The 12,097-nt window shown below is 38.5% G+C and overlaps 1 protein-coding gene across 1 annotated transcript in view; it reads right to left on the bottom strand.

Annotated features, from left to right (window-relative positions):
• The window catches only part of doc2b (double C2-like domains, beta), a 190,928-nt gene that overhangs the window by 50,019 nt on the left and 128,812 nt on the right, over positions 1-12,097 (bottom strand). The window contains exon 4 of the mRNA XM_071205513.1: positions 6,016-6,090. Coding sequence (XP_071061614.1) covers positions 6,016-6,090 — 75 coding nt within the window. The remainder of the gene's footprint in view (positions 1-6,015; positions 6,091-12,097) is intronic.

Here is a 12,097-nt window from a genome sequence, read left to right as displayed (position 1 = left end):
AATGATCCATGACATGTCATACATACTCCACAGCAGGATACAAAGAATAGGAACAAAACACTTTAGATTAAGGTACACATGTTCACCATCAACTAGTTGTTCATTAACATATTACAGTCAAACTACTAGCTTATTGGTTATGAACAAGACTTCACTTTAAAATAGGGAACATATTCTGAGTTAGAAATACCACATTTTGAGTTATTTTAACACAACTCGTAGTTTCATGTCTTGTTACATAAGAATAGTCCATATTTGTTAGGTGTTCTGCCTCATTAGGCCCATATTGAGCATATTAAGTCCAACATTCATGTACAAGGGTTATTAAGGACAAACTCTTAACTAATGGACTAGTACTTGTAGAATATGGTCATGTAGAAGAAAATACATTAATATGCGTTTTACAATGACTAATAAAGAACCAATATACTGCTAATATGTTAATTAACAACTAGCTGATGGCGAATATGTGTACCTTAATATAAAGTGTTACCAAAAACCTTTACTTAAGGAAGACATTTGCAGATAATTTACATGCACACAAACCTATATAACACTCTAGAGCAGGGGTGTCAAACTCAAAGGGCCGGTTGTAACTATATAAATATATAATATATATAAAATAATGTATTATATTACATTATTGCCTCTGAATTGGATTATTATCGGATAGGGTAATAACTTAGTAATTAACTACGTCTGAAAGCAGAAGTCCAGGGCAAATAATTGCAAGTCTCTTCAGTGCGCATGTCACAAAACGAGATGCATTGTGGGACATTTGTTTATGGGCAACCTTCTTCAGTAAAGTGGCATGTAACAGTATAATAAACGTATTATATTCTTTGCAAGCTCTTGCGGGGCCACATCAAATGAAGTCGCGGGCCGGATTTGGCCCCCGGGCCTCGAGTTTGACACCCCTGCTCTAGAGGAAAGTGAAAACCCCAAAAAACCCAATATGTATTCTCTACTTCTGTAGAAAAAACATTTGTGGTCTAAGACAGTTACCATCAAAGTTTAAAAAACATTTTTGCATTATTCCATTTGCTCAAAACCCGGCAACCTTATCATGCTGAAGAAACTGCAGGGGGTTACAGTTACTGTGCCTGTTGGCTCATTAGGAAATAACTCCCCTTAATAACTCCCCTTAAAACCCCACATTGAGCTTTAGAGGTGTTTGTCACATTGAGCAGATGTTTTGATTTTGTTTCATCACAGAATAATTACGTCTGAGACAATGAATAATATAAACGTCAACACTGCAAATATCTTGTGAGCAATTGATTAAAATATCATGTTAGAAAAAATAAAGTCATTAAATCACTACCGATGCAATTAAGTGTCATCTACTTTTAGATTTCAGAGTATTATTTTCACCTTGAAACACAGAGTTTATTTAAATATTATGTTCTGCTAATCGTCCAGTGCAACACTCTCTTTCCTCATGTTTTTCTCTACAGATTGCAGAGCACAAAAACATTTTTCTAAAAACATAACCAGCTTTGAATGTAGGTCTTTTGCTGTGTAATTTGTAGCTTTTCGGTAAAAACAACACTTTGCTGCAAGAAATAATTTGCCTTATCCTCAGGGTGCCATGAAAACACACTGCAATCTGGTCTCCTGGTGTTGAGAGATGTTTGGATCAAATCTGTCGTGCGGATATTATCACAGATTATATTTTTGGTAGGCGTATTCCTCCACTAACTCCAGTGATTAAACGCTGCCGTACAGTCCAGACTAACAGCAGGCAGACTGGTGGTTTCTTTTAACAGTTTGTTTCCATGTGTTGTGTGACAACGATTACGCTTCTGTTTCATTGCTGTTGTCGTGCCCTGGGCTTTCTCACTTAGAGACTAGCTAATTAAACAACTCTATCTTTGCATTCCCACTAATTACTTCATTTTTAAATTGCAAGTAAACAAGTTGTGTCGCTTCAAAGCACCATCCATGTCTGCTGGAGACATTGGAAATCATTCATCTGGATATAAAGGCATTGAAATTGTTTTCCATCTTGTACTCTGCACAATAAAAGCCAGTCTGGCTGGGTTTACAGAGTGGCCTTGCTAACAATAGAAAGGTGGCATGGCTGACATTATGACTTAATCCATCTGTCTGCACTGGTTTAACAGATGCAAGAGTTTATATTGAGTTTAAGATCCAGGAGAACCAGACTCAGAGAACGTCATAATGTACTGTATCTGTTGCTCTTTTGTTACACGGCTTGGTTGAATACTCGATTGTGATTGGTCGATTTGGACATTCCAGAGGTTGTTCTTTTGCACTAACAGGCCGTTGCTAGGGAGAACAGACCGTTGCTAAGGAGGGTCAAGCAGAGGATTCATGATGAATTCGAGAAATCAACAGAAGAAGACAGACAGGAAGTAAACACTAACGGAGAAGCAGAAAATACCAAGCCCCCAGGAAGTGCTCCGGACTCTGAGGAAAAAATGTGTTGTGTCCAAACGGCGGTACTGCAACTCCCGTATCAGTCCGTGACGTCACCCGGCCCAGAAATACTTTTTCCCATTGACTAACATGGGGAAAGAGACGTCTGTAAATCAGCGGATAATTTTTTTGTAACTAAATAAACTGCCCAGTAGGCCTATGAACTATTGTATAGCCCTTATTATAATAAGTTGGCCCTTAAAGTTGTAAAATGCACTAAAAGCCGAATCTAGATGTCTTTTCTCTCTCCATTCATTCTAGTGAGCCGAGAGTGGGAACTCGGGGGGCGGGGCTTAAGGAGCGCATGCTCGGTGAGCGCACATACGGGTTCTTCTGCTCTGAAAAGCCAGCCAGGTTTCGCTCTCTCAAAAGTTTGGTCATTTTGTCCTCATGCGCCAATGAGCAGCTCTCATTGGAAAGAACGAGACCCCGCCTCCCACGCTGTATCCAGTTCTTATTATACATCCATGGAAAAGACAGACCGGAAGTAAACCCTAACGGGAACAGCAGAAGAAGAAAGACAGGAAGTAAACACTAAAGGGAACAGAAGTAGAACACAGACAGGAAGTAAACACTAAAGGGAACATAAGTAGAACACAGACAGGAAGTAAACACTGAAGGGAACAGCAGAAGAAGACAGACAGGAAGTAAACACTAAAGGGAACAGCAGAAGTAGACAGACAGGAAGTAAACACTAAAGGGAACATAAGTAGAACACAGACAGGAAGTAAACACTGAAGGGAACAGCAGAAGAAGACAGACAGGAAGTAAACACTAAAGGGAACAGCAGAAGTAGACAGACAGGAAGTAAACACTAAAGGGAACATAAGTAGAACACAGACAGGAAGTACACACTGAAGGGAACAGCAGAAGAAGACAGACAGGAAGTAAACACTAAAGGGAACAGCAGAAGAAGACAGACAGGAAGTAAACACTAAAGGGAACATAAGTAGAACACAGACAGGAAGTAAATACTAAAGGGAACAGCAGAAGAAGACAGACAGGAAGTAAACACTATAGGGAACAGCAGAAGAAGAAAGACAGGAAGTAAACACTAAAGGGAACAGCAGAAGAAGACAGACAGGAAGTAAACACTAAAGGGAACATAAGTAGAAGAAAGACAGGAAGTTAACACTAAAGGGAACAGCAGAAGAAGACAGACAGGAAGTAAACACTAAAGGGAACATAAGTAGAAGAAATACAGGAAGTAAACACTAAAGGGAACATAAGTAGAACACAGACAGGAAGTAAACACTAAAGGGAACATAAGTAGAAAAAAGACAGGAAGTTAACACTAAAGGGAACATAAGTAGAACACAGACAGGAAGTAAACACTAAAGGGAACAGCAGAAGAACACAGACAGGAAGTAAACACTAAAGGGAACAGCAGAAGAAGACAGACAGGAAGTAAACACTGCACATTGTCCCCAACCTAATGGTACGAAGTCAGTTTTCTGCAGTATTTGTAGATCTATAACTGAGTATGAAATTAAAAGGTTTGGAAATAATAGCAGCAGCTCAGTTTCTCATCCGTAACATGACATCTTTTGAACGCTCCAGTGACAGTAATCATTTTTCCCTCCACAGCATCATCGATAAGTATTACTCACAACATTTCAAAAATGATTGCTGCTGGTATTTCTTGTCTCTTAAGGATGTTCTGGGCTGTTACACTATTTCTATAGTGATCTGGCTTTGGGCTTGCATTTGTCCATCATTCTGTTGTCCCAGCGCTTTTGTAATCTCAGATTTCTTGCAGTGAAAAATTATCTTTTTAGGTTTATTAAGTCTTTACTTTTCCCTTAATTTCAGTTTGTATCCATTGTTTGTGTAAAGTCATACTTTTTCTTATGTGTTTGTTAGATATTGAGCTTTTTGGCTGTTATCTTCGGTGCAAAGCTGTCATTGCTATAAGGCCTAGCATGATAGCTCAACATGGACAGTGTGTCTTTGTGATTGAAGCCAACTTAATACCTTTATTTGTACTATTTATTTTAATGCGTACTGGACACACGTTAGTTTATCAGAATATCAATATCTGGTTAAAAAGAATGACTCACAGTTAATTATACACCGTCAGAAATAAGTCAAGCACGCAGCTACAAGGTTATGTATCTGTCTTTCAGATATCTGTCAGACATAACAACCCACTCAGCATTGGTCTAAAGTCAAAGCCGAAGCAAGAGAAACTAAACAATTACGAAGTTCAGATAAAGAGGGAAAAAGTATGTTGTCATGTTGTACTTTGACATTAAAGAAACAGTTCTATCCATCATGTACGTGCATTTTGTGATGAAAACACAGCTGTTGTTAAAATGAACGGACTTGTTTCTGCGTATTGATATGAATGCACATAGTCCCTTTTATCCTCCTCAGCAACAGTCTGTTCTCCTTAGCAACAGTCTGTTCTCCTTAGCAACGGTCTGTTCTCCTTAGCAACGACCTGTTATCAATAATTAACAACCTCCAACATTTCCAAATGTACCAATCAGAATCAAGTATTCCACTAAACCTGTTTAAGCCCAGATGTTTCTGTCTTTGGAACTTGTTAAACCTGTTTTAATACCTGTATTTTAATCAGTCCTTTAACATGAATAAAGTAACTGAATACTGGGATTACAGAGCAGCTAACAACAAGTCAAATTACATAACAATTGTACCCTTCACATAGCCAAAAAAGGTCAGGAAATGGAGGAGATTGGAGACATTTCTTGCCTTCTTTCTAATTTCTGTGAATTACAGAGCTCAATACAAACTGCAAGTACACTTAGAATATTCGTGTGCGTGCGTTCACTGACCATATCTGTGTAAAAGCAGTCAGCTATACGGACGTCTCTTTAAATGCGTCCACTTGGGACACTGAGCTAGCCAAAGCTCAGCTGGTGATAAGGATCCTTCACAGAGGAGCTCACTGTTAGTAAGTGGGAACATTAGGTCAGTGAGTTAATGTTGTTTACATTGATGAAGCCTTGCCCCGACATATCCTCACTGCTGTGCTTCCAGAATGATGAAATAGATGATTAACCCTGGCCTCATGTTTACCGCCCCGAGGGAAACCTCAAGAAGGGCTCAGTGCAAAATATACAATATGTCTGCCTTAAAACACTCACTGCAAGGAACTGAACAAAACACCTTATTTAAATTATGTCAAATAACTTAATCCATTCAAACCCGTCCCCTGTCATTTCAATTATAAACTGTTGAGAAACTAAGCAACATTTAAAACAGTTTCTGCATCGACTTTACAACCTCCATAACTTTCTGTTTCTGTCGCTTCTTGATTGTTTGTGTTCTTGTGAATTCATGACTTTACGAAACATTTCTTGAAATATGTTTTCTGGATATCATAAGAACTGCGTTGAGATGATTGATATAACCCTAGTATTTGTGCGTTATGTACTGAAAAGAGACTGCATTTCATAAAATGAACACAGTCACTGAAATCACCATCTGGTTTTTGTCATCGTTTTGAACTTTATTTGAAGCAACAAAAAGTAGATCTCAACATTTTCGAAATTGACCAATCAACATTGAGTATTCACTTGTAATAACATACATCAACATAGTGCTCACCTTGCTGGCTCCGGGCAGTAGATGCAACTTGACATAAGGGTCTGAAAGCCCGTTATGGTCCATCGGCTTGAGCCCCTGGGAAATAAAACACAGACAAAAGCATTAGTAAGAGAAATCAGCCAAACATTATTTCTGCTATGAGTTAGCACCTTTATTAGCATGAGCTTTGAACGTTTGTTAATTTAAGGGACAATACATGGAAGGTTGGGACAGGACACTGAAGGTGATAGAAATGTATATTTATTGTGCATTTTGTGAATGTATTTAACTTAACATTTGTAAATAGGTATGTTCTGTATCTCACTATTTCCTACGCATCCTGTGCAACACTCGTTCATTAGTGATTAAAATCAAATGATGCAGGTTGAACTTCAGCAAGCAAATCTGAAGCGAACAAGTAGCGGACTGTCAGCTATCCTTATTAGGCAATTATGAAAAAATAGATAAAAAGTATTTTCTATCAATTGAATCATTGACTTGTTCTACACAGAACCACTTCTCCTGAAAAGACCCTTCACATCACCTTGATAAAGCAAATCAATGCAATTCAAAAAGAGGGAGCAGGAGGCAAAGGTCAGCCCAACAGTGACCAAATAAAACCACAGAGTGAAGTGAAAACACCTGAAGGCTTTCCGCAGTGAAAAGTAGAGCAAATAAAAAAGAAGAAATTGAAACTTCATTCAAAATGTCCACCGATGCCGAACAGAGAGCTTTTATAAGTTGTGTTTTCTTTGACCTCATGTGGCGTTGAGTTTATTACTGACCATTAAGACATACTAAAGATAGTTTTTTTAGGTTAGAGAATAATTGTCTACCAATATATGTGATGTTTGTTGGTGATACTGGGCACATCTGAACAATGTAACACACTTCGAAATGCACATCTCCTGTCCTATGGTCTCCTGTGTGCAAAGAAACGTATTCTCTTGTTATAGAAATCAAAGATTGTGCTCAGTTTTAAAGCTTGGATTGCGGCATTGACTGATACTCTGCATTGAGAAAGAATTCCATATATCCTAAAAGATAGACTGGAGGAATTCCAAAGGATGTGGGGTGCAATGGTTTCATTTATAAGGGACGGTCGGCTAAAATGCATTGCACAGACAATTGCTTTTGAATGGCTTGGGTGGCACTGCTCGGGGAGGGAAGGGTGGGGGGATAATCTGGGCTCACCTGCACCCTTTATTTATTTATTGTTATTATATATATACTATTTTGTATGTTCTTTCCCACTATGATTAGGTATGTCATTAAGTATGTTATTCTTGCTATGTTTTTTCTTTATTATTTCATGTTGGCTGTTATGTGTCTATGTTGAAAAAAGGGAAGCATGATTTCCACCCCAAATAAGTCCTGTACTTGTGCTTACACGTGTATGCTTCTTCTCAATACAATTATTTGAAACGAAATATACGTGTTGTCTTTCAAATGGGTTTTTCGCCTACACCTGCATGTCTAAGAACACACCATTAACCCTCCTGTTGTCTTCGGGTCAAATCTGACCGATTTACTACTTTCATCAATCATATCTGTTTTGTTTTACATTCGATTGCATTCAGGCTTCATGATACCCTTCACAGGAGACATTTGAACATATACAATGGCTGATCACCACTTTCATTGACTTTTGGATGATTTAGTGAACTTTGTAACACCATGGTGTTCCCGGGCAAACATGACCACCATAAAGAAAAGGAATTAGTAACCATCCAGATCAGATAAAACACACACACACACACACACACACACACACACACACACACACACACACACACACACACACACACACACACACACACACAGCACACACACACACACACACACACACACACACACACACACACACACACACACACACACACACACACACACACACACACACACACACACACACACACACACACACACACGCACGCACGCACACACACACACACTCTAGATGTGCCCCCCCTATGTGCCCATCCCCCCATGTGAATCGCACCTGGCACACACACACACACACACACACACACACACACACACACACACACACACACACACACACACACACACACACACACACACACACACACACACACACACACACACACACACAGATCAATTTGATAAATTTCCCGCTCGTATGTGCCCATCCCCCCACATGGATCACACCTGGCACACGCAATACATGTTCAGTGTCTGTTCTTTGTATATGTACTGCAGTTCTTCATGTGTGCCAGTACTCTGATACAATATGTACAGTTTGAAAGGGTGTTAAATGAAATGTGGTGATGATTGATGGTTTTTGTGTTAATGTGATAGCAGTTAAAACGGGGCCGGTCACATTTGAACACGAACACCAAAGTCAGCGGGGGAAACGAAGACAATAGGAGGGTTAAACCTCATTATAATCACTATTAAGGGGTATCAAGGCAGAGTTGTACTACAAATGACTTTTAAACTCAACTCTTCATATAACATAGCATTACCTTTTTTAGGGTATCTCCGATGACTCAGAATTGCAGTTTAATAAAGCTTTGGAGCAGGATTCAAATATTTAATAAATGAAAAACAAGTGGTCATATTGTAGCTTATTTATCCTGATGTGCAGACTCAATATTGCTAAAATCCACCTCCCTAAGAATGTATTAAATTATCTGTTAATCTGTTGATTGTTTTTTTGATAATCAATCCATTGTTTAGTATATACAAAACCGTGAAAGATGCCCGTCACGATTCCCTAGAAGACAACTTGATTTCTTCAATTATTTGTAAAAAATTATATTCAAATTTAACGATCAAGGTTGTTGTTGATTTGATTTAGTTTTTTTATAATTTTGTACTTTCATCGTTCTTGGCTTTTAGATGGGAAATGCCTTACATCTTCACACTTCCTGTTGTAACACATGCTTTGTTTTTCTCCATGTCTTTATATAGTGAACAGGAACAGAACATACTGTTTAACACAACAACACACTGTACAGAACATATAGGGAGCGGGGGAGGGGCAGTGTGAATGAGGGAGATATGTAAAGGAATACTGTATGGGAAATATAAGGGGAAGGGGGGAGTTAAGAATTGAAGAGAGATGTGTGATAGAGGCCGGCCATTTAAAATGCAATTTTCTTTAATGCATTTGTTTTGCAATCTTCAGAATATCACACCAAGCTATAATAAAGAGAGCCGGTACACCTGACATGCAACACTGGACATTGCATTGGCAAATCTCCACACCTTTCCACAGAAAATGTAATATCGGATGTATATAGATTTTTCCATTGAATTTGTTCAAGATCTAGAGCAGGGATGGGCAACTTTGATGGTGGTGGGGGCCACACCATTGATGTACTGGCCACCAGGGGGCCGCAGATTCACTTGGAACACGCACACACAAAAATGCCATGTGTTGTATGTAATTATTAACAAATATACTAAGTCTGACATCTTCATTGACATTTTACAATCAAAGGGAACATCCTCTAATAAGCTCACTAAACACATATCAGTTCACAGACATTTTATTTCATTTTTACAAGTGGCATGTTTGTATTGAACAGGTTATTAAACAGTGGGATAAAACTATTTTAAACTATTGGAAAGCACGGAAAATGTGTGTGTATTGAGATTAACCATTAGATGACATACACATGAAGTCATGAACACTAACCCTGACATTAGTTGTCTAACTTGAACCTAAGATACTTGTAGCCAGTCTCTGCATTCCCCTTATTCCACAATAAGGGGAAAGTCAACACAGACACCTGTCAGACTGCTGTTCCTCAGCACCACTCCCCCTCCCTCCCGCTGAAATTATGAATGAAAAGCGTAGTAATCATAGATAACACGGCAGGGTCCGTGACAGTTTGTTTTCATCTGATTTCAAATAAACAAAGTCTTGGTTTTAAGAATGTTAAACTTGTTTTGCCAAATTCAGATGATAAAAACAACTTTTAAGCTTGTAAAGGCATAATTACAAGCAGCAACTTAACGTCACAGCAGGAATAACAACAGCCGGTGTTTCTTGTGAGGGTTGCCCCGGGAAACAAACACAATACACACAAATGCGTCACAGATTATTTCGCGGTATTTTAAATCATCGACGCAGCTCGAGACGTAACTAGGAGTCTAGTGGATGGTATCAGTACTACAAGTAAACAAATAAAAAAATAATTTATTTTTCAATTTTTCATTTTTTTACGTTAGATATATTCTTTCCCGGTGCTTCTATGTACTTATGCATTGTTCAGATTTTGCGTCCTTTTTTAGCTGTGTGTCAAACAACGTTATTCCTGTAAAGTTGTGTGTGTCAGTTATATGAAGAGCAACTAAAAGTCCTTGTGTTTTGATTCATGCACCATTCAAATGCTCATTCTGATATAATAGTACGCAGAATAAAGACCTATACAATAATAATCATAAAAAGATTATAAGATAAATATTTTCTTCTGCCTAATAATTAAAAGTCCACATCCCTCTCATGTATCAAGCCCAGTGCCATTATTTTAATTACTGCCATTCTTTATGGTTTCTTCTGTAATGGAGCAAAAAGGGAAAAACATAACAATTGTGACGTTCAGCCACAATTATCTGTCCTAATAGAGCCGCTCGGCGCGGAGCCCAGCACTCAGCAGGAATTACTGGCAGCCAAATGACACACGCACGCACGCACACACACACCCACACAAACTGGATGTGTGTGTGTTTGTGTGTGTGTGATATAATGCAACAGGGCTGCTTTACTTCCTGTCTGCACTAAATGCTGCCATGTCCGCCACTCATCAACAAGTACACATTATAATGGAACATTTGGAAATGACATATTAAGATAGAAAGCTGAAACTGCATTAATAACAATAGACATAACATTTTAGGTTTAGTTTAAGATGAAACACCGAGTAGATGATTGGTGCTTTTAATAGACTAATTAGTGTTTTTTGCCTATAGCCTATATAATATTCTTTTACTCTATTAGTCATTGGTCATGGTTTGTTTATTTCAAAACACATGAGCACATCTCAAACTTTAAGGTAAAGTATGTCAGCATGTTCTGATGGTCATGGGGATAAAAGCAGGATATCGGGAATCCAATTACATTTGAGATTGTCCCATTTCTTACTGCTTCACATAATTAAAGCTGTATAAAACAAGGATAACCAACAACTTAAAAGCTTTAAAGGTCACCTATCATGCTATTTTTAGGCATATATTATAGGTCTCAGATGTATACAAATATATAAAAACATGTCTATGATATGTTTTGCTCAAAATACAAACAGATCATGCATTTTAGAAATCCCTCATATCCCTCTATTTCAGCTGTTAGAGAAACACGGATTTTAGGTCCTTAGCTTGAAAAAAAAAAGAGGAGGCGGAGCTAATGCCTGATCAGAATTTTGCTGTGATAAAACGCCATCCTGTTCTAAACCACATCAAGGATTATTTCTGAAACAGTATGGAGCTCAAATGCTTTTTCTCTTGCGGGTTTATCACAAGGTGAGTTCCTTTTTTTTATTTCCTGCTTTCTAAACACATGTGCTCTCCAGTACAGGTTAGCTCTGAGTGTTAGCGAGGCTTGCTAATGTAAACAAAGACGAGATTACGTCCAAAACACGTCAGGCCTCGTTTCTGATAACAACTTTCTGTGGGTCCACCGTCCGAAATTACGTCATATCGGCAGGAAATCTGTATCCGCTCGTTTTTAAAAGATTTGGGTACAGAGGAAAAGAGAGAGGGTTTTATTTTCTGACGCTGCGTGAGTTCCCCGACACATCGGGGACACATAGTTATGTATAAAAGACGTCACAAAGTGCATTTTGCATGATAGGTCCCCTTTAAGTCTGTATTTCTTACTACCCCTAAAATCATGTTACATTTCCTTCGTAGTAACCTCAAGTTTTATAACTTATTAAGTATCTTTTGGAACCCAATACAAATATCCAAAGGTCTACTTTCTGCCTCATACAGTGAAATCCTGAGAGGCTAAACCCGGGGCAGACAAAGCCCAGAGTCCCCGCTCTGCTCGTTAAGTTTAATTGCTCAGTGAACGCTCGTTAAGAGACACAGATGAGTTTATAATTTTCATCATCTCTCTTCTCTCGTCTAG

The sequence above is a fragment of the Pseudochaenichthys georgianus genome, chromosome 14 (assembly GCF_902827115.2).
Source record: "Pseudochaenichthys georgianus chromosome 14, fPseGeo1.2, whole genome shotgun sequence".
NCBI classification, from domain to species: Eukaryota; Metazoa; Chordata; class Actinopteri; order Perciformes; family Channichthyidae; genus Pseudochaenichthys; species Pseudochaenichthys georgianus.
Note: the sequence above shows the minus strand (reverse complement) of the source record. Positions and strands in the feature narration are given on the sequence as shown.